This window comes from Vulpes vulpes, chromosome 1 (genome assembly GCF_048418805.1).
Source record: "Vulpes vulpes isolate BD-2025 chromosome 1, VulVul3, whole genome shotgun sequence".
In the NCBI taxonomy this organism is placed as follows: Eukaryota; Metazoa; Chordata; class Mammalia; order Carnivora; family Canidae; genus Vulpes; species Vulpes vulpes.
Window position 1 is genome coordinate 165,722,583 of NC_132780.1, and position 24,260 is coordinate 165,746,842.

At 37.0% G+C, this 24,260-nt stretch overlaps 2 protein-coding genes across 4 annotated transcripts in view; both read right to left on the reverse strand.

Annotated features, from left to right (window-relative positions):
- TMEM30A (transmembrane protein 30A) overlaps positions 1–12,111 on the reverse strand; it is a 35,703-nt gene extending 23,592 nt beyond the window's left edge. Inside the window, exon 1 of the mRNA XM_072735574.1 lies at positions 11,476–12,111. Within this exon, the coding sequence (XP_072591675.1) occupies positions 11,476–11,712 (237 nt within the window). The 5' untranslated portion in view covers positions 11,713–12,111. The remainder of the gene's footprint in view (positions 1–11,475) is intronic.
- A 6,968-nt stretch (positions 12,112–19,079) lies between these two features.
- FILIP1 (filamin A interacting protein 1) overlaps positions 19,080–24,260 on the reverse strand; it is a 180,582-nt gene continuing 175,401 nt past the window's right edge. For all 3 annotated transcript variants that reach the window (XM_026007379.2, XM_072735551.1, XM_072735567.1), the window contains exon 7: positions 19,080–22,807. In XM_026007379.2, coding sequence (XP_025863164.2) covers positions 22,767–22,807 — 41 coding nt within the window. In that variant the 3' untranslated portion in view covers positions 19,080–22,766. The remainder of the gene's footprint in view (positions 22,808–24,260) is intronic.

Below are 24,260 nucleotides of genomic sequence, written 5' to 3' on the forward strand. Positions count from 1 at the left end.
TTCATTAAAACATCTTAGCCCCTACTAAATACCAAACATTGTGCTATAAGATGGGAATACATTAATAAAAAAATACATTATTCAGGGGATCCCTGGGTGGCTCAGCAGTTTAGCGCCTGCCTTTGGCCCAGGGCGTGATCCTGGAGTCCCGGGATCGAGTCCCGCACTGGGCTCCCTGCATGGAGCCTGCTTCTCCCTCTGCCTGTGTCTCTGCCTCTCTCTCTCTCTCTCTCTCTCTCTCTCTCTCTGTGTCTTTCATGAATGAATAAATAAAATCTTAAAAAAAATACATTATTCATACTACAAAAGCATTTACAGACTAGTGAAATAGAAAGTCATGTTAATAATTACAAGTTATAACATGGTAATGTTATGACAGGCCATAAGCTAGTACTTATAGAACTTGAGAAGCATTTATATCAGGCAGGCAAAGGGAGGAATCAGGGAACATTTCTCATAGTGTTGACAGAAATGAAATTTGAAACAAATGGCAGAATAAGAAAAGGGACATTTCAGATAGATCTGACTGTATGCCACATTCCAAAAACTCCAGTAGTTTGCTATGGCTAGAGCAAAGGGTAGAAGGGAGTGGTACGAGGTGAGGCCAAAGAAGCAGAAAAGTAGCCTACTGTGAAGAAAATTATATTCCTTATGAAGAAAGTTATATTCCACGTGAAGAAAATTACATTTCACATTAAGAGGTCTGAACATTTGCCTGGATATGGAATGGAACCACAGGAGAAATTTTTAGCAAGAAAATGAAAACATTCAGACTAGCCTTAAGAAAAAAACAAAAGACAAAAAACCCTGTCAGTAATGTGCAGAAAGACTAAAGAAGATACCAGACTAGAAGCAAAGAAAATAGAATGCTACCGCAGTAATTCAAGTAGGAAATGTTGAGAATACAAACTAAGGAAAAGGGCAGGAGAAATGGGGGAAAAGATAGATTCAAAAAATGTAAAGTAGAATCTAATGAACTTATTATTAGTGCCTAGAGATGGTATGATGATAAGTTTAGTTTGACTTCCAGGATTTCTGGTGTGACAAAACATGTGGATGATGATGGCATTCACTGTAGGGCAGGTTCATCACTGCTTTTCATGCTGCTAAGGTCAGCTCTCAGTCCTTCCTTTACGTGAACTATCAGCAGGAGCAAGGGCACTATTGTTCACACACTTTTCCTTAAAACTGGTTTCCAGGATGTCACACTTACCTTGTTTTTCTCCTACTTCACTGGCTGCTCCTTTCCAATCCCCTATGCTGTTTCTCCTTCTCCCCAACTTCCACAAACACTGGAGTGACTCTGGGCTGTCTAGATGTTCTTATTTTTCTTTGAACTATACTCTCTTGACTTCATTCCATCTTATGTTTTTATAGATCATCTATGCTGATTAAGCCTCAAAATTTGTAACCCAAGTCTCAACGTTCCCCTCCCAGACTCATATATTGGTGCTTACTCATTATTTCCAACTTGGATGTCTAAAAGACATCTCATCCCAACAAGTCAAAAATAGAACTCCTTTTTCAGCTTCTCACCCCCAAACCCCTACTACTACATCAAAACTACTTCTGCAGTCTTTCCCCATCTCGATAAATTATAACTCCAACCTTCCAATGCGGGTCAAAATATCTTTTTTTTTTTTCTTAAAAGACTTTATTTATTCATGAGAGACACCCACACACACACAGAGGCAGAGACATAGACAGAGGGAGAAACAGGCTCCATGCAGGGAGCCCAATGCGAGACTCAATCCTGGGACTCTGGGATCATGCCCTGAGCTGAAGGCAGATGCTAAACTGCTAAGCCATCCAGGCATTCCAGGTCAAAGTATCTTAAAGTTAACTTTGATTCTGCAATTTCTCTCTTCCCCCACATGTCCACTACCTGAGAAAATTCTATTACCTCTACTTTCATAATATATTCTAAATCTAACTGCTTTTTACTATAATCATTTTACTGTGGCCACCATCATCTCCTGCTTGACTTATTGCAATAGACAATTATCTGATTTCCCTGTGTATGGGCCAAGGACTAGCTGCTCCATAATGGGCCACTATGGTATTAACATAGATTATTTTGAGTTAAAAAGCCATCAAAACCCAGTAGATTCAGGAAAAGGTCTTTACCTCCCCCATAACTGCCTAAAAATAATTAGGACAGAGGACGTGCTCCAGGAAGAAAGCTATCACCATAGATAACTAATAATACTATGAACTAGATATGGTAGACAGGGAAGAAGTAGCAAGGCCAGTTTGATCAGTCTTCTATGTCCCAGTGTTTCTGAGTGGCCCAGCAAACACTTGTTTACCAAACAAGTACTTACCTTCCTGTGAACTACAGTCCTTCCCTTTTAAGTTCCAGACCCCTATCCTTCTCCTTAGTTCATTATGAGTATATACCTAAGTTTGTCTGTTTTTGGAACTTTCATGTCTGTGTGGATTTCTCATACGTACGCTATTAAATTTCTCATGTTAACCTGTCTCAATTCAATTCGATTCTTAGTCCAGCTAGAAGGAATCTGAAGAAGATAGGACTTTCTTGCTTCCCCACACCTGCTTCTACTTTTATCCCCAGGTAATATTCTCCTTATCATGGCCAGGGTGACTCTTATCCATAGGTAAGATCATGTCACCTGTGTGAAACTTTTCAGTGGCCCCTTTAGAATGTCCCATGTGGGGATACCTAAGTGGCTCAGCGGTTGAGTGTCTGCCTTTGGCTCAAGGCATAATCCCGGGATCTGGGATCCAGTCCCACACTGGGCTCCTTGAGGGAAGCCTGCTTCTCCCTCTGTCTGTGTCTCTGCCTCTCTCTCTCTCTCCCCATGTCTCTGATGAATAAATAAAATCTTTAAAAAAAAAAGGCCCATGTGATATGCACCCCACTACTTTGCCACTCTAACCTCAGCTTCTACTACTCTTCTCCACTTCTCACTCTACTCCAGCCACACTAGCCTCTTTGCTGATCCTCAAACATCCTACTAAATGGACTCTTCAGGACTTTCTTACTCTTTCTTCTGCCTAGAACATCCTTCCTTCAGTTATCAATATGGCTCATCCCCTGACTTCTTTTAGATCTTTACTTAAATACCACTTTATTGAAGCCTTCCCTAACTATTCTACTTAAAACCGTCAACCATTCTTCAACCTTCCTATTCGCTTTCTTTCACTTTTCTTCATAGCACTTTTCACTACTCAACATACTTCAGATATAGTGAATTAAAAAGCAAGTTAATGAAAGATGAGAATGTGTATTATCAACAAGTGTGAACTCTTCTTTTCAAACAGACTGTGTGGAAAAAGAGAATACACACCAGCACCTACAGGAATCAAAACAAGAGATAAGAGTGCTAGGATTTGAATTCTAGCTATATGACTAAGCAAACGACTTAATCTGATTCAACATTCCCTTCAAAAAATAAAAAATAAAAAATTACCACCGCGTCAGTATTAAAATTCTTATCACTTAACAGAATTAAGACTTCTCATTTTTGAAGAGGTAAAACTAGAACACACTTATATGCTGAACAGAGAAGGAAAAAAGAGGCTGAAGAAAATAAGAGGAAGGTGATAATATTCAAAATTCTTTCTATTAACCTATTTTTTAAAAAACTTATCAGCAAAGTGATACACCTGGATCTGCTTTTCACAATACAAAACACATAATGTCTTTTACTATGAAATCAAGTTCAACTCAATACTATAATCAACATAAAAATGCAATCTGTTTTTCAGTGTCTAAATTACTAGACTCACATCTAGATGATTTAGTCCCCATCCAGCCAACATATTACCACCAGACAAATCTTTCTATATATAGCCTTATTTTGCAGAGACTCCTCATATCCTCCAATCTCAATTTCTGTGCTACCTTTCTTCCATAGTTTAAAACTCAATTACTAACTATAGATTACCAGAGGTGGAGTAGGCAGGGGGGATGGGTGAAATAGGGGATGGGAATTAAAGAGTAGACTTACCATGATGAACACTGAGTAATATACAGAATTGTTGAATCACTGTATTGTACTTTTGAAACTACTATAACACTGTATGTTAACTACACTGAAATTCAAATAAAAACCTTAATTTTAAAAAACCTTAATTACCAGCTAAAAATCTTGTTATCAGAATAAAGCCCACATTTCTAGCCTCTAGCCTCTTACAACTGGTGTGGCTTTGATACTAAGTGGGGGTAGTATGTGGCACCTTCCTCAAACCTTCTTTAAAAGGCCTATCTCTTTGTTCTTTATCTCTTCTTTCACACTGCTGCCTGGAAAAGGATGTGACAACAAAACTCTATGCTCCACTCTGGACTATTAGCAGCAGATGCAAAACCTAAGAATGGCACAGCAGTAAACTAGATAGAGGGAGGACTCGGTCAAACAGTACCTCCACACTAGCCAGAGACTGTGTTTCTAAGGGATTTTTACATGAGAATGAAAATCTTAATTCCTCATTGTTAAACCCAATCCTAATGGATACACATTGTATCAATCACAGCACTTACCCAGTTTAATATACTCATTATCAAACACTAAATCTAAACAAGAGATAGGAGTGCTAGGATTTGAATTCTAGTTATGTAGCTAGATTTGAATCTGGCACTGGCTTCTTTGCCCTTACTCTTATTTCCTCTATACACCTTTTGAGTTCCTGTCACAATATCTTTGCTCTTATTAATCACCTTTCTTGGAATCCATCCAACCTCCCATATAGAAGTGTTATTCTTCCAGTTTCAGCTCAAAGCCCATTTCCACCACAAAGCTTTCCATGGTTATTAAAGACAAATGTGATCTTATCTTCCTTTGAACTATTAAAGCATATTCTACTTGTGCCACTCACCTAGCAATGCTTAATTTTCCTTTTAGATAGATAATCTCATCTCCCCCCCCCCGCCCCCCCGCCAAAAGATTCTGGGTCCTTAAGGACTCTCCACTTGAGAAAAAAAAAGTTTTTTAAAAAGGCCCTGTCCAGAAACATTTTTCTAACATTCACTATGTCCAGAGCAGCACTTGGCATACAGAATGTATGTGCTCAATGTCAATCAAAACTCTTGATAAATTGGGATGCCTGCATGGCTGAGCTTCTGCTTTCAGTTCAGGGTGATCCCCAGGGTCCTGGGATGGAGTCCCACATCAGGCTCCCTATGGGGGATAAATAAACTCTTAAAAAAAGCGGGGGGGGGGGGGGGGGCGTGCCTGGGTGGCTCGGCAGTTGAACATCCGCCTGACTCAGATTGTGAGTCCCATATGGGGCTCCCAGGGGGGAGCCTGCCTCTCCCTCTGCCTGTGTCTCTGCCTCTGTGTGTGTGTGTGTGTCTATTATAGAGGCAGAGACACAGGCAAGAGAGAAGCAGGCTCCTTGCAGGGAGCCTGATGTGGGACTTGATCCTAGGTCTCCAGGATCCTGCCCTGGGCTGAAGGAGGCGCTAAACCGCTGAGCCACCCGGGCTGCCCCAAAAAAACAACTTCTTGATCAATTTAACTCAGTCTGGGTTTTTACCACCAAAACCCACTAAATTCTTTATCAGCTAAAATTCAAGTGTTGCCTGACCTAATGTCCAGATTGTAATAAAATCTATTGGATATAAACACAAAGTTTGTGAACAGTGGAGTGCAGATAACTCTCTCAGATACTAATTTCATTTCCTTTGGATATATACCAGTATGGCGCTGTGGGATTGTATGTAGTTCCTTTTTTAATTTTTTGAGGATCTCCATCATAGTTATATCAATTTACATTCCACTAGAGTTCCCTTTTCTCATCTTCACCAGCACTTGTTATCTCTTATCTTTTTGTTAAGAGTGTACCTTATAAGTATTCTCACCAAAGTATTTATACCAAAAAAATCTTTCTAAAAAAGGTAACTGTGGTGGGTGATGGATGTGTTAATCAGCTTGACTATGGTGATCATTTCACATTGTATACTTACTTACATATATCAAACCATCACACACTGAACACCTTAAAATATACAATTTTTACTTGTCGATTATACACCTCACTAAAGGTGGGGGAAAAAATTTCATACTAACGATAACAGTCCATAATTTATCCTAGAAAGAAAGAGGTTACTAGGGGGAAGAGGAACTACAGTTCTCTTCTTTTTAAAAATTAATGCTTATTTAATGTCAAAGGCATACAAGGCACAGTACAGAATACAATGGTAAACTGCGAACCTGCCCATTACCTTAAATACAAAACACAAAGAACCAGAGGTAAAGCAGAACAGCAGATGTAGATGACTAGATTAGTTTAAAAGTGATATATTTCTCAGCTTTGTTTTGCTACTATTATAACTGTTCCTCTAAAACAAACTGTCATTTCTCCTTAGTACTTCTAAAAATATAATCTATTCCTCAGAAATGAACTGAATTTAATGTACTGGGAAAAGAGGAATTTGAAGGACATGCAGTTTTTACACTGTATAAGAAGGACTGGAAAACTTCCATTTTTGAATGTAAATCTGTCTTAAAGGAAATCAATAGAAGACCTAAACAGGTCACCCAACAAAATGCTGAGTAATAAGGTAAATCATTTTAAGTATTAATTAGATTAAGTTTTTAAAATGGCATTTTAAGTACCCCCTTTGAACTAATAATTCCACCCTAAAGAATTTATCTGGAATCCTTTCACCAAAGTAAAAATTTCAAAAGCAATTTTTTAAAGGTTGTTTGAACCTTATCTGGCTCTGACAAAGAAATGAAGAATGGTATCATCTGAGCCAAGAGTAACATAAGTTTAGCTAAGGTATTTTATATTTAATTAAATGTATACAAAGAAGATCAACACAAGCGATTATCAGGGATCATTAAACCTACCTTGAAAGATTATTGAGGATTAGAATGTATAAATTAAAACCTGCTATTTTTGTAACAAATGCTAAATTTGTTAGCATGTTTCTTTAAAACTCTAATTCAAGGGCAGGAAATTCTTTTCTGTAAAAGGCCAGAAAGTAAACACTCAAGGCTTTGCAAACCAAGAAGCAAACAGATATTATGTTGGTTCTTTATATAACAAGAGAAAACAACTTTGCACAAATGTTTATTGATGAAATTCAAAATATAATAATAACACTCGCATACAATTTTCTGGTAACACAGGTCTACTAATAAAAATGGAATTATCTTGGGGGGAATAACATTTCACATAATTGGGGTCCAAAGTTAGTGTTCTCTATTATCAAATCAATTTCAAATGTTCATCTATAGAACTATTGCCAGTTCCTGAGCTTTACAATATGGTCTGAGCCAGCCATATTTACTTTGTCATGCCTTGCTCTAAGTACTAAAGTTGCTTGAGAAACCAATTAAAACACACCACGAACCTCTTAATTTCCTCTAAGCCACCGCAATTCATTCGAATATTAAACATTTAAATTTCTTAACATAAAGTGCCTTATCTTTAACAATCATTTCTACACAGCAATATATTCTTCCTTGACTCTTTGCTATAGGCTAAGTATAAACAAAGAATAATACTAAATGCAGGAGAGATCTAATCCTCTTAAAAATCTTATTATGGGGACGCCTGGTTGGCTCAGTGGTTCAGCATCTGCCTTTGGCTCAGGGCATGATCCCAGGTCCTGGGATCCAGTTGCACATCAGGATCCTGGCGGGGAGCTTGCTTCTCCTTCTGCCTATGTCTCTGCCAGTCTCTCTCTCTCTCTCTCTCTCTCTCTCTCTCTCTGTGTGTGTGTGTGTGTGTCTCTCATGAATAAATAAATAAAATTTTTTAAAAATGTTTTTTTATCAGAAATTAGTGAAAAAATAATCAGGATTAAAGAAGTGAGGGCAGTAAATGACAGTTAAGATAAAAGCAGAGGAGAGTTGGGATTTCTCTATCAAACGTGTTGGGAGGGGGTGTCCTAGTCCACTAAAATTTAATAAAAATGTTTCTTGAACACTTTTGGCAATATTAATTTGAAGCAAATATTTAGTTTTTAAATTTACTCTGAATATTACTTTGAAAAATGTCCTCATCTGATTCAAACCGTTAATTTAAAACCACATAATTTCACACTGATAAATGCCTTTACAAAAGTTAAGAATACCCTCTCACCTTTTCCAAGTTAGCTCTATTCAGGTAATATCTCAGCCTCACTAACAAGGGCCCTAGACCAGAAAATCATTATTTTTGTCATAAAAGGATGTGTCACACTCCTACAACTGCCAAATTAAAGGAAATTCCTTGCTGCTAATATTAATGAAGATATTAAACCTTAGTGTTAAGTGACATATTAAGTATTTAAAATATTTTCTTATGAATGAGAAAATTAACAACTTTAGTTTTCTAATAATTTCACTGAATTAGATGGTGGAAAATCTAAAAACCAACTAAACAAGATATACACACATAACAGGATAGAGCTGAGGAGATAAATCCTGCTAAATATAAGCATTAAAATGTAAAATTATCTTTTTTATATCTTTTTCAAGAGAGTCCAATGCTCTTTATAAAAGTAATTTTTTAATATAACATTTCTGGGAGAAGGGTAAAGACCCACTGATTTTTTGTGTCTAAAAATTTTGGATTTCTGATATTAGTACCCTAAGCTATATTACAAAAGTATTCTTATTTGACAAGTCTCCTCTAGCTAGTAATTTGATGTAATACCGGCAATTAAAGTTCTTAAAATTTTCAAACTTGAGGAAAAAAGCTGGAGAGCTGTGAGCAAATTACAGTGTAAAAGTTGGCAAGCACTTCTCATTACACACTTATTTTTAATAATCCTCAACATATTTTTTTTAATTGATTCACTTGAGAGAGAGAGCACGCCAGTGAGAGCATGAGCAGGGGGCAGGGTCAGGGGGAGAGGGAGAACCCGATTCCCTGCTAAGCAGGGAGCCCCATGAAGGACTGGAACCTAGGACCCCGGGATCATGAGCCGAAGGCATCCACTTAACAGACTGAGCCACCCAGGGGCCCCAACAGTCAATAGATTTTAACCTCAAGTGGCTAACATAGGGTGGAGAGCTGGCAGAAACAAGCATGTGTGTTTTGGGAAAGTTCTCTAGGTTTTTCTAATATTCCACACCCAATCCAAAACCAATTTTCTACATATTTAACAGCCAAATTTTAAAAAATTGTGACTCTATTTACACAACTGTATTGTCAGGGTTGGCACAAAATTCCTAATAATTCCTAACTTTCATTTCCTCTGGTTCTAAAGGTGATCCAATTCAAATATGCAGTTTTTAAAAACCCCATTAAAGCTGGAAGTCATAGATTTTTAGAGTTGAACAGCACTTCAGAGATCATCTAGACTGAATTTTTTGATTCTTCTGGGAAAAGAAACTAAAACTCAAAAACATGCCCACGACCACAAACTAGAGAGTAACAGAGTGGAGACCTCAACTCTACTGCCTTGACTCTTCAGTGCCCTTTTAACCAGACCAAGGTGAGGAGACTTCTCAGGCACATGAAATCAGAATTACATACATGAGAACTAGTCAAGAAATTTCCATTTTAACAACTACTTAGTGTGAAGAATCTTATTTATCTCTGAACCCAAAAGTTTTAAAGAAAGTAAATACTTATTTTTATAGTATAATAAATATTAACAAGGTTGAGTTCTGATAATTCAGTAAATTCCGATTATGTAAATTCCAAATTATTGCTACTTTTATCTCAATATCTCAGGCTGAGGTAAAATTATCAAATTTCTAACGTTAAATTATTTTCTTCTACTTAACTACTCACACTGCAGTTAGGATTCCAGTGTAGTGTAAGACTGGGAATCAAAACATCTAGGTTTCTGTCTCAAATTTACAATACTCTGCTAGCTTAGTAACAAAATATCAACATCTCTCTGACTCCATTTCTCATCTTCTGATCAGTGATTATCATATTGACAGTAACTATTATAAAAACTTCATGCCAGTAATCTTACCTATATTGTTTCAAATTCTCACATTTTTGCCTGTTATACAGGTGAGGAAACTTAGACATGGAGAGATTAAGTTTTCCAAGACACTGAGCTAGTTAGTAGCTGAGCTGGAATTTAACACCAGCTCTCCCTAACACTAACCTAGAGCCCACAGGTCTTTGTGTTACATTATTTTGCTCTTACATGTGTGATCCTAGTGCGGTTGAGTGAGCAAGTACCATATTTGCAGGACTATTCGGGAGATACAAATCATAAAACAAATAAAAACACATGCTGAAGAAACATACTTTAGTACTTTCTCCAGCTATTAAACCAAAAATGAATTTTTAGTAAAAGACTTAAAAACTACGCTATTGATACTATTCTTATTACTATTAACATAAAAGAGCATTGTACAATTAAAAGATATATTGATTTCGGTCTTAGGAGCAATATTGTAGATTATACTGTAAAAGAGGTATCTTCATGCCTATTCCAGTAGTTGAAATAAAATTACTCTGAAAGTCCCATTAAATCACATACACACATTTAAAGTATTTAATAAAATTCGGGAAAAACAAAAACAAAAACAGCATAACCTGATAGAACAGAAGAACTCAAGAGAGCCTGATACCAGTTCCTGCCCTTCCAAACACATAAAGATACCCTGTGATGTACAAGAAAAGAAGATGAGCAGATTTCAATACTGGACATCTCTATGAAGTATTTACATTCTAGTATCACCCTACCTTCACCTGTACCTTCAGTACAAATAGATGAAGGTGCTATGACCGCTGCTCCGACACTCAAGATGCTTCTCTAAGTCTGTCATGTCTCGTATCAGTAAAATGTTCAGTAGACAGTGTACAACTAATTCGATGTGTAGTTCTTGTCTCTCTCTCTCTTTTTTTTTTAATTTAAATTCTAGGAGGGGGGAAACAAAATAAACCACCTAGGGCGAATGTAGGGCATGATTATTAAACGCAGCCTAAAAGCAACATCAGAATTGAAGATTCTGGTGACCTTTCACTTACTTATCATGCCTTACGACTACAAGTATTTATTAGCCCCAAATGAAAGATACCGTGTACACTTCGGTTATACGTCCTACTACGTGACTTGGTAACACAACTTCTTTACATAAAGATCCATGCCTCTATGACCCAGGCTCCTTTCCCTAACAATGGCCAACGCGTTAATCTCTGTAATCCCCACACGAGTAACGACACTCTGATCAAGTCAATTGTCACGGAGTTACAACCAGACATAGCTTCTGTCTTTTTCACAGTTTCCCCCCCTCCGTTGGAGGCAACAACCCCGACAGAAGCACAGGAACCGTGCATTAAAGGGGCGTTCTTCACCTGACCCACCCCCTGCACGAAACACTCATTCCATCTGAAGCCCTCTAAATCGCAAGAGGAAGCTCAGACAGAACTGCAAAATTCCGGAAACACACAGAAAGAAAAAAGGAGAAACAGAGGAAGAGAGGAAAGAGGCGGGGGAGGGCAGAGCCCGCCGGTCAACCTCCAGGGAGCTGAGGCTGGACCGGAGCCGACGGAGGACCCCGCTCCCGGGCAGCGCCAACTCCCAACGCCGCTCCCTCCCCTCACCTCGATCTCGCGGATGTTGTTGGAGGTGACGAAGATGCCGATGCCAATGGGGATGAAGATGAGGCCGATGATGAAGAAGGTAGGTAGCACCGTGCCAGCCGTAAGGATGGGCTGCCAAGCCGGCAACCGTTGCTGTTTGAAGGCCGTGTTATCCGGCCTCCGGTTCTTAGCGGTGGCCCCAGGAGCACACGGGGGCCCACCATCCACTTCATCCTTCGCATTATAGTTCATCGCCATCGACCCCCACGGCGCGGCTCCCCTACGCGCAGGTGGACCACCCGGGGGACCCGCCTGCCGACCCTGACAGAAGATGCGCAGGCGCCGCGGCCGCCGCCACCTCCGCTGTAAAGGCGGAAGAGGCGGGACACCCTTCCGCAGACGGCCGCCGACCGGAAGCGGGAGTCGGCTGGGGACGCCAGAGGGAGGGAGAGAGGAAGGAGGGAGAAAACTGAGGGACAGGGGGAGGGGAAAAGGGAGGAGGATAGAAGGGGGAGGGAAAAGGCGGACGCACCCTGATCATCTGCCCTGTGACGACAGAGCGAGGACCTCAGCCCCTCCCCCGCGCAGAGCGTGGAGCTGCGTTGCGCCTGCGCGTCCCTGGGAGCGTAGAGGTTTCGACGCCTACGCGATAGGTGTGAGTGCTCCAGCCCCGGAAGCTTCTGTTCTCCCTCTCCCGCCTCCTGCTGGGGTCATCATGGCGGCGGCGGTTCTGGGCCGCAGGTCCGGCCGCCTGGCCCAGATCACGTCCTCATCAGCCCTGGAGCTGCTAGCGGAGAGGTCTTTCTGGGCCTTCGGCGCCAGACAGGTTTTTGCCTTCCCTAGAAGCCCTCTCTGAAGGGAATCGGAGCATTTAAAAGACCACACCAAGGGAGCTTGAGCCTGGTGGGATGGCAGTGCTTGCTTGGGTTATAAAACCGCCACTTTTCTCTTAAAATCAATAAACCCCCACTCAAGGTGCAAAGGTAAACATTAAGTGAGATGCGTGGTAGGTGACACTTGGGTACTAAAATCAAGAATGAATCGTGCCCATTGGTTAGCCCTATTACCTTTTCCTCCATTAATGGCCATCGTGTTACTTTTTACCTTATTTTCTGTGTCCACGTTTCTCTTTGCACATTGAATTGAGGAGCCAATTGTAAGAAGCTGTAGCTCTTTACTACTGTTGATCAAATGCAACCACTTACGGCATCGCTATAAAATGAGATACTATGTGAACACGTAGTATTTGATGACCCAAGGAAATACTACTGATACCTAAAAAGTGGCTAAATGATACCAAAGTGGCCTAGGTACAGAGCGTAAAGCCCACCTGAAAGTAGTAATCTCCACTGACCGGATGGAGGATGATTGTTCTCTATTTTTGCACTTTTACGTATTTTTTCAAAATTTCTGCGATAAGCATATATTTGTAAATTTTTTTTAAAAAAAATTATGTACCGTTCACATTATATTTGGCATCTTTGAAGTCTAGACCAGAGAGTAAATCACATCCTCTGAAAACATACCCAAGTTTTCTTTTCTTTCAGACTTTTGTATTTATGCCTTCTGAAGGTAAACCAAGGAACAGGAAAGGAAAAGAATGTTTGGGCCTCAGATTTAAATTTAAATATATTTTAAAAATGACAAGTCTCAACGTGAGCCAATTGAATATCTGGCAGACAACTGGCCTGCTTGGTTTTGCTCTTATATGACATCCAGTATCTCTCAAATTCTTAGCATTGTTAACATAGGTGAGTATTTTTTTGTTTTGATCTATGCCAAGTTCAACCTGGGGCTCAAATGGAAAACGTTTGTCTATCACAGTTGATGGAGAAGGTGTGGAATAGTTTTGTTTTGCTAAGTTCTGTTAGTAAAAAATGTCTTTAACAATATTGGATATAATGCAAAAATATAAAGCATAAGGCAAGTTTTTTTCTCCTCATTTCTACCTATATTATCACATCCACTAAATGTTACAATTCCTTAAAAGAATATTTCAGGGCAGCCCCGGTGGCCCAGCGGTTTAGCGCCGCCTTGGGCCCAGGGTGTGATCCAGGAGACCCGGGATCAAGTCCCATGTCGGGCTCCCTGCATGGAGCCTGCTTCTCCCTCTGCCTGTGTCCCTGCCTCTCTCTCTCTCTCTCTCTCTCTGTCTTTCATGAATAAATAAATAAAATCTTAAAAAAAAAAAAAAAAGGTTATTTCAGCATTCTGAATAACTGGTCAGTTATTTTGCCCTCAGATTGATTGATTGATTGATTGATGTATTTATTTATTTTTAGTAATCTAAGTGATGGCAATAAGTTTATCTGCTTTTTCTTTAGTTTTTTTTTTTTCTGTTCATAAGAAAGATTAACTTATTGTCTCTTTTTTGTTACTAGAAACTCCATTTTGACCAGAACACAGAGTTGTAGAACTGAAAGCTTTCTTAGATTCTTGTCTAAAACTTACATTTTCAGATGAGAGCCAAATAGATTAAATGACCTTCAATCTCTTGATGATATCCTTACAGTTCCTTTTCCTCTCTGTACTGTGCCATCATGACATGCTGCTTTTCAGAGCTAATATTTTTTTTCACATCAACATCATTATCTCAAGGGACTCATTATTTTATGATTGTCCTTACCAGGTAGTTGTGGTTTTTTGTTTTTGTTTTCATTTTCCTTTAATATGATGAAGTACAAATTCTTAAAAGAAAATGTTACTCAACATTTCTGGGATAACAAAAGAGAGTCGTTGTTCTCACAATGCATTACCAGTTTATCCACTGGTCATACATTTTTCACTGTTGTTTCCTAGGCGTAACTGGTGTTTGTGTGTATTAATGATACATATAGGTAACAGTTGTATTGTTCAAATGATTGTTCATTTGCTGATTCCTGATAAAAGAATATATTTGGCTAAATGATATTGATTAATGCCAACTACCAGGTCAACACATAAGTGTGCAGTGAATGCCTGAGCCCAAATATAAAAGTAGATCCAAAATGATAAAGCAGATGCAAATCCCATGATCTGAAGAGATGTATATAAATAACTTTTGGGAAAGTAGTTTTATACTATTTTTATTTTGTAGCTCAGTTGTGCTCAAGCCACCAAACTAGGTAACCAAAAACATTAAAGAAAAAATATTGAATAACTATTGAGTAGCTTAAAGAATTAAGAAGAGGAAATTGAAACTCATTTTTTTTAACTGTTTAGTCTTAGTGCCACACATATTTGCTTGTTAGACTCCTTTGAGTATTTGGTGCTGATTAACTTCTCTAGCTTCTAGCCATATTCAAGCCATTTATTCACATGTGTAGCATAACAATATTTAGGAAAGTTGAAGAGACCTAAAAATTGTACCATAGTTTTTACCAGCATGAATTTCAGAAAAAGGTTTTAGGGACTGGAAATGGTTTGAGTTGTATTCAGTGACTTGGTAGTATTTTTGCTTGTTTATTTTTGAAGGAAAAAATTTTTCTATTCAGTTAGGCATGGTAGCTTACTTTAGAGATCTTTGGTGGGATTAAATCATATTCATGCTTAATTATCTAAGATTTTTAGGAAAAGAATGATAGAGAATTTGTATAATAAATTTAATTTGTTATATTTATGGCATCAGAGATTGGTTCCAACTGACTTTGAAAAATTACTGCTTTTAGAGTTGACTTCTTCCTTTTTTTTATGTCGTGTATTTATTAAACTTTTTCAATTAGGCATGTAAGAAAATCCTTTTGTTCTCACATTGAGAGATTGTCTGGTTAGCTTGAGTACATTGGTGTTGTGATGAAAGGTTTTATAAGTTCATGAATAGTAATCATAGTAGTCAGAAATAACAAGTCAAACAACATATTTTAATGTTTAGTCTCATTAGAGGAAAGAGTAGACAGCCTAAGAATCTTGTTTTGGGAAGGAAATAAGGTTTCTTTCATCTTAATTCCACGCTCTCTTTAAACGAAAAAATAGAATTCTAATAAGATTTCAGACTTCATGACTCCCCTGTATAGACTCTCTCAGTAGATTATGTCCCATGGCATATATTTTTCCAATAGGTGCTATCAATTATAGATAAGATCTTTCTTTCAAATATGATGTTGCCATCTCTAAGTTGACATCCAACATTTATTGTATGTATAATAGTGAAATTATTTTTTAAAGGGGACAGGCAGAGGAAGGAAGAAACTTTTTACTCCATGAAAATAGAGAGATATGGGTAGGTAGATCTTTAAAAATGTTTAACCAGGGTGCATGGGTGGCTCAGTCAGTTAAGTATCCAACTTGATCTTAGCTCAAGTCTTGATCTCAGGGTCATGAGTACAAACCCTGCATTGGGCTCCATGCTGGGCATGGAATCTACTTATTATTATTTTTTTTAATGTTTAACCACTTATAATAATTTGGACTATTTTTATACATGTCTTTTTCTGTTTATGCAAGTTTTAAATTACAGAAAGTCTGAGGTGTGGCAGGCATTTCATTATTATTTGTTTTTGAAACAGGTCACTACTACCAGTGAAGTTATTATTTCTTTAAAATAGCTCTAACATATTATTGAAGGATGATTTTCACAAAATGAACTTAAATGTGAAAGTCAGCGTCTACTGAGCCTGAGGAAGGAAACACTTTTTTTGTCAATGGAACTAAATGTTTATGACAACAAATAACCAAGACCTCCTAGACTTCCCTCTGACCAGTGCTTGGTGAGGGACAAAGCAGGGGTTCAGCAAACTATTCCACAACACTTTTACTTTCACTGAATCTTCTGAGAAGAATAATCTGCATTCACTGTCTTCAATTCCTAACCCATCCAACAACATACTGCTCCCCCACTTCAGACCCCACTTCCACTGAAACTGCCTTGCTAATTTTCATCCTTCAAGATGCAAGACAGTAGCCAATTTGAGGAATCTTTCTTTGTCCCTCAGGCTGTGCTAAGAGTTTCTCTCTCAGTTCAAGGCAACTTATGCATACCTCTATCCTTTTTTTTTTTTTTTTAAAGATTTATTTATTTATTCATTCAGAGAGAGCGAAAGAGAGGCAGAGACAGGCAGAGGGAGAAGCAGGCTCCATGCAGGAAGCCCGATGTGGGACTCGATCCTGGGTCTCCAGGATCACACCCCGGGCTGCAGGCAGCGCTAAACCGCTGCGCCACCAGGGCTACCCTGCATACCTCTATCCTTGCACTTACCATAGTACTGAGAAATATGTTTATGTCTGTCTTTCCTACTAGATGTAAGCTTCTCAGGGTTAGAGACTATTTTTGTTTGTCTCTATAACACCTGGAAAAATGCCAAGGTCTTAAAGATATCCTAGTTGAACTAACCAGACCTACTCTCAACTCACATTTTAGTGGAAGAGACAACTTGCCAACAAACAATTGAGTATAATGACGTCAGGAACATATGTGTGCACAAGGGGTTATAGGAGATGCCACACCTCACCCTCTTTATGATGTCAAAAACTAAACTATGGGGAAATGGGTCCTAGGGTCTGAGTGATATTATGATTCTCCATGCAGGAAAGAATAATATCAAAAATGAAAGAATATGGAGAAAGTTGAACCATTTACAACACTCATTATTAATGATTTGCAAGGCTCCATACCCTGGCTGATCATGTTCTTTTTCTCAAGATCTTAAGTTGTTTTCCTGAAAATTAAGATCTCTGATACTCCCCATTCTCGGGGAGATATTTTGTTAGCTCATATAGTCCATTTGTCCCACTTGTCTACTTAACAGCAATGCTGCATGTGGGAACTAGTGCTTGGCCTCTTTGTGAAGTGTGAAAATGACTGAACGCACTTTTCTTGTTAAAGTGGTGTAAGCCATCTAGTGGTCTGATAAGATGAGGGACCTCTGTCTGTAGAGTCTGTTTTCCCTTAAGATCCGTGATTATTGAGAGTCTTCCTGTTTAATCCAGATACCCTGCACCTAAAATCTTCAGTGGGCACAGAGGTTTCTACAAGGGAAGGATAAGCAACCAGAACAATTTGATAAGGAAGCTCTGGCATTGAATACCCTGGCTAAGATATTCCTCTTAGAAGAGCAACCCTTCGGGGTAAGGAGTCAGTAATTGGGTTCCTACAAAACACCCTGCTGCTTTGACTAAACATGTCTTGCTGTCAAAGAGGAGAAAGAAATGTGCTCTCTGAGCTGGAAAAGCCAAAAATGAAAACGTGATTATGGTCATGGAAAAAGTCTGTGAAGCTTGGTGGAAATGAGATAGGGCAGCTAGAAGGAGAGTGCAAAAAGGCCTCTCCATAGAAGGAATTATATTGCCCTTTGCAAACATTTATCCAGTATCCTATATTCACTCTGAGGAATATGCAAATCCTGTCTTCAAGAAGCTTACAGTCAAACTGGAGAGATAACTTTGTATATCAATGCCCATCAAAATAGGCAGAAAGGGAAAATAGACTCCTGAAGAGAAAGAAAACATAGTTTCTCCTTAAAGACGCTTATCTCAAAGGAATGCTGAAAATAATGACAGTGGAAACTAAAAGAGGACTGATTTAAAAACAAACCAAAACTTACCTGGGAACTTTAGGGAACTGGGTTTCCAACCATTATCTGTGGATCAGGTCGCTATGCCTGGAACCATGCAGTTAGTGAGGGTTGCCTCAGTTGACGGGAGGCCTCAAAGTCTGACATCTTTTATATGTTCTTTGGGATATCATGAAACAAATTTCAAAAGTAAGTTTTAAAATTAAAAAAAATGGTAAAAAAAATAAAAATAAAAATAAATTTTAAAAAATGGCGCAGTGTGCCCTATTGCCAACATGCATGGAGCCCAGAGAACTTGCTTCATTTTTTCTGCACACGTAAATAGCCTGGTGCTCATTAAAAGTGAAGCTAGTCCAGGGCTCAAGGGAACAAATCCAAATACAGAAAGCCTGATACCTTCCTTCTCCTGGGAAGTCATGAAATAAACAATGACTTTTGGCCAGTGCTCTTAAACCATGTGAACCCAAGGGGCTCCACTCCAAAGAGAGGCCTCAGAACTGCCTTGTAGGCAAGACCCCTAACATCTGCAACCTGCCTGTAGAAAGCATCTGTGTTTAGACATCATCCTTGCCTGCTTTCTTTGATATGTGGATCTTTAGACAATAAACAGGAAAAAGCCATTCCTTTGTCACAAATAAGGCAAAGATAGGTAGAGATTGGCTGTAGATCACCAAATCTGGCACAAAGCTGATAAATAAAAGGCATCAGAGAATAGCCCCACTGTCATCTCTATCCCATTTTGCTGAAAGCATTACCCTAACTGCTTCTCTAGAAGCTGGGCTGTGGCCTGCTGGAAAACCTCAGGAGCATTTGCTCTACTGAGTAACCTACCTTTAGATTGACAGCAGAAAGCTGTAAAGTGATATCTAAATATAGACTGACAATGCATTTGGTGAAGATAAAGGGCTGAGGGAAACCCTATAACCAGTTCTATCTCTTGGTGTTTTGCAGTTTTCATCTTAATAAGGAATCAGACTAGAATGTAACTCGGGAAAAGTAGCTCTCATTTTGGCAGATCTGCTGTACCATTTCTGCTCATTCACAGTGAAGAACACCATATTTTTAAGAAAATAGGAAATGCCAAAATGAAAACTATTTTAAAGCAAACAATTTTAAATAAAAGATGAAAGTTGAATACTTATTTTAAATGATTTTAATTTTATGAATATTATGTTCCAACTCAAATATTGCACAATGTTTTTATATCACAATTGTTTTTTTTCTCACTCTCTAGTGAGATTTTTGATGAACATGGTTGACTTTGGAAATAACACAAAGAGAATGTCTTAATTGGCTAAATAATTTCAATAACCTGTGAAGAACTGAAAGCAAGATAATTACATTCATATAAAAGACAAGTAGATACCCATAAATTCCATTGGCTGTAGTGAAAAATAATAAACTTCTCGTACTTAATAAAACTTGTTGAATGTTGTGAAAATATAATGTAACTCCACAATTTTTCAACGCACTCTTTTGCTTTTGAAAATCCATTAGACTGCAGGACTTCTAAGAATATCTTGATCACACTGTAAGCCTCATATTGGAGAAGCTGATATCTGATATTTTTAAACAAAATCTAAATAAATACAATCAGCACTGTTAAAAGTAACAAAAATCTGTGGATGTAAGGTAAAATTACCCAAATAATATAAATGAAAAAACAACAACAAAAAATAAATGTATTATGTCATGGCACCTTAAACATTTCTATTCGAATTTAATAATCTGCATTTTGTATTTTTCCTATGTAACAAACAGTTGTTATCATATAGTTATGGAGTAAATGTTGAAAATTTAAGACACAAAATAAAATATTAGTGTTCACTAAGCAAAGTTAATTCCGTGAAACTCTCCCAATTTTTATGAATTTATTACAATAGCTTTTATTATTTTTCCTCTTCACTTTCAATTAGTAATTTTAGCAGGGGAATAGTACTGGAGTCCAAAGGGGATATATGCCTCAGGTGCCAGTTGTGTTTTTTTTAACTTCCATTTTGCATTTTTGTTATTTTTAGAATCGTTGCTCATCAAATTCATGAACATGCCCAATTTTTATTATGTTTTTTATTCATTTCCAGGAAAATTCAACTACAGCATAAAGAGAAAGGACATAAATACATTACATTGTCTGATCCAACATTTATTTACTCTTGCTTTGCAGCTGCTTTTTAGAACCTGTGAATTATATCAATAGTGCTGGTGTCTTTTTTAATGCTTAAGCTAGATGTTCCATGTCATGAATTTTTTTTATGGTTTTCCTAAGAGACAATTAATTCTCACATTTTGTGAACATTCTAGGCATTAAAATCTGGAAAATTTATTCACTGTCTTCATCAAACCTTAATATTTTATGAAATACTTGAAAAAAAATCTCTGCAGAGGATACCTCAAAAATATTTATCAAAAAGAAAAGGGTAAAATAATGAATTAGTTGAACTGTTGTACCTTAAACTGGAATCATTTCAGAAAATTATTTTATTCAAAACTGATTCCCTTTCATATTGATGATTGGAGATCTAATAAAAGATACATAAATATTATGAGTCTAGAATGGTGCACATGGAGGCAGTTTTTTTCAACTGGTTATGGATATTGAGATAGGACTGTTTCTGATTTTGTATATCATTAGATAAGGATGTAGCTATTTGGTGTTTTGACTTTTCTGTTAATTTTTAATATTCTTTTATTTCAGAACAATTTATTAATTTTTAAAATTAAGTTTACTTATCTGTCACTCAGGTTCCATTTGGGTTTAAACAGAAGACTTAATCCCAGGATGAGCAGAAAAAAGCTCAAAATCCATCTAAGTGACTGATTGCACCACCATCCTTACTCTGCATTGCAAGTACCAAATTTCATTATAAATTCAAGAGAAATAAAAACTTCAGATCCAAATATACATAAATCACTTGTAATATTTTAAAATCAAGAAGCAAAGTCTTATCCTCTAGACTTTTCACTATTCATATAATTTTCCACAAGTTGAGAAAAAGCTATTTGCTTCAAATGCTAATTTGTGATAAATCAGAAGTATAAATGTTCGCAAATAGGGAACTTAACTGTGTGCCAAAAAAGGTAACAATAGAAAATAAAACCCTTTTTACTTGAAAATGTCATTACAGTTCAAAAACATTTTCAGAAAACAGAAAACTCATAGCAACAATTTTTTAAATCTTCACACATACACACTCTAGGTTTCTCAGTCATTAATCAAAAGCCCTGAAGGATATGTGCATTCACAATCATTCAAACTAGGACAAGCCTACTATAGAATTTCTTTTACTTAAAAAAAAAAAATCAAGCTAATTTTCCATAAAATATAGTTATTTAATTTATAATACCTACTGAAGATGATTGCTAATTCCACAAAGTATAACTTAAAACCTTCCAAAGTTACATAAGGGAGGAAATCCAATTAATTTTTCTATTCCAGAGACTCGGTGTAGACTCGCTTTTTTATGGGTTTATAACCTGGATACAAGCTGTCAACTGGAGAAATAGGCCAACGGTGTTACTTTTGTGGTTTTTAGTTATCTGTGTGACACTGAGAAGCATTTTCTTTAATATCAGTAAAGTTCCATGATATACGATTTTTGCATTCAGAAACTGATAATGTCAAATCTTCATTTATTTTTGAAGTTATTTTTTTTAAAGACCTTGTTGAAAACGTCCACATTAGCAAAGTCTTTTTAAAAAGCTGTATTATTAGGGTTTCAAGTAGACTTTAGATGTACATTTTCATATAAACCTAAATTCCACAGCAGCTCTGACATTGAGATTTGAGTAATGCATGTTGTACTTTTATCTTTAAAGACTATATTCTGCAACCTACATGCCATTATGAAAATCTATCCAAATCCTGTCTATCAAGAAGAAACATCATTTCTTATGGGATTTCTCTTACCATTTTTTTTTAAGATGCAGATATTACCTTGGGTCAGTTTTTATTTTTGGGGCTTTCATTTGGGCAGATTGTGAGAAATACCTTGTTATCACAGTCCTTATAAGTCTCATACATATAAGCAAATAATGTAAACAAATATAATTGAACTATCAGTTGATGTAGTCCCATATCCTTACTGGTTAAACTTATATATCTTGTTTTATTAATTTGTTCCATATGAAATTCAATTTATCCAGGGGTTTTGGCACAGAACACTAAAAAAGGGCAATTTTTAAAATTGGCTTTACATATTTAAAATTAAAGTCTTTAAATCAACGTTATTTTATTACTGTTGAACTATGATCAGAATCACAGCATTGTATAAGCAATAATAAAACCTCCTCTAGAATCTCCTGCTTCTGTTTTATTTCTTGAATTTACCCCAGGAAATATGTAGAGTGTTGTACTTTCTTTTCCTTCAGAAATAAAAGGTTGATGAAGGAAAATAGTGATAGTTTCCTGTTTTGAATGCACCAGTACCAATACTTTGAAGAACTGACAGTGTACTCTACAGATATATGTGCCATAGACTACGAAAAAGGAAACACTTTAGGAAAAAAATCACATTACAAAGTGTATTATAAAAATAAATTACATAGCATGTGCCCGTGGACCTGAAAGCTTTGCAGAAAGGAAATTTATTTTGACACAAAGATTGAATTGCTCTTGCTACCTATTTTCATATTATCAGCAATGCCATTTTCAGCTTTTACATAATTATATCCTCAAAAAAAAAATCACTGGAAGTAGAAAATTATTTCCAGTAGTGATCAGTAGCATGGAGGACCTTAGTGATGATGGAGGGCTGCAGAAATACTACTCATTCAACAGGGATTCAGAGGAAGTACACGCACCCCATATGTGCTTGGTTTACCATTTCATCTGGAGTTCATACGTAACTGGTGAATGACGATGCTTTCTATAAAGAAAAGAAAGATACAGCATTTTCAGTTAAACTGAAAAATCAGTAGTTTATGAGAGGATCAATACCACATCATTTCACTCAAAGACTGTTGATGTTAAACAACAAAACAAACAAAAACACATACACGAGCCCAATAGCTTCTCCTGCAATTCTTTACTATTGTTGGGTAATTTCTTAAATTGGCATATGTGCTTTATCTCTAAAATTCTTAAGTCTTTTAGAAACTGTTTAATATTCTAATAATATTAGGTAGATTTTACCCAAGCAAATAACTGAACACAAAAATATTGGGATCCCTGGGTGGCGCAGCGGTTTGGCGCCTGCCTTTGGCCCAGGGCGCGATCCTGGAGACCCGGGATCGAATCCCACATCAGGCTCCTGGAGCATGGAGCCTGCTTCTCCCTCTGCCTGTGTCTCTGCCTCTCTCTCTTTCTCTCTGTATGACTATCATAAATAAAATAAAATAAAATAAACTTAAAAAAAAATATTAATTACTACATATATGCCCTGTACTGGAAAACCAGACTATTTCCTAGAAGTAACACTATTTTTTCCAGTCATACTCTTTCTAATCTAAACAATATTCGCATATTTTTAATTTCTTTTTTTATGTGTGTGGATTTGAGTTTTAATAAGGAAATATTCAATAGCTATTCTTAAGAAGTCACAACACAGATGACTTCACATTTGTCTTGGACTGCTTCTTCTTGCAAAGTTATGTATAGGCTTTTAAATCTAAATTCATTCTTATAAAAATAAAAAAAAAAAGATTGGGATAGTACCAACCATGTTATAGGGGTGTGATATTCGTATTTATTTGATTGATTTCACTTTTACCTTAACTTTTATGCCTCTATGGAAATGGATAATTTTGTTTCATTCTCTCAACCAAGGACTACTTATTGAGGCTCTAGTACACGCCCATCACTGTGCTAGACAGGGAACTATGTGATTAAAATAAGAAAGAGTCCTGCCACTGTTGAGATTATAAAGAACAGAGCAAAGAAATAAGCTTCAAATGGTTTCTTCACCAGAAAGATGTATTATGTCCCTATCAATATATGGCAGTGTTGTGAGTGCAGAAACTAGTGTCAGGGTTTATCAATAACATGAAATTTACGCCTATTATTTTCACTTTAATTTCAATTAACTAGTATTTATATTTTATTTTCAGTTAAGTAGTTAACATCTAAGTAAACATTAATTAAAGCATATTATAGACCTATAGATTTGTGCTAATTATGTACAGTGGACGATCTTTTGTCAGTTTTCTTAATTTGGTTTTATTAACTTTACTTCATGCTGACCACTAGGTGGAGATATTTCCATTCCTTCCCTCGACCTTTTGATTTGAATTTGGGATAAGCAGATAGGAAAGCAAAGTAAAATGAAACACATAAAGGTTTTATATACTTAATAAAATTTAGCTATGAAGGTTTTGTAATGC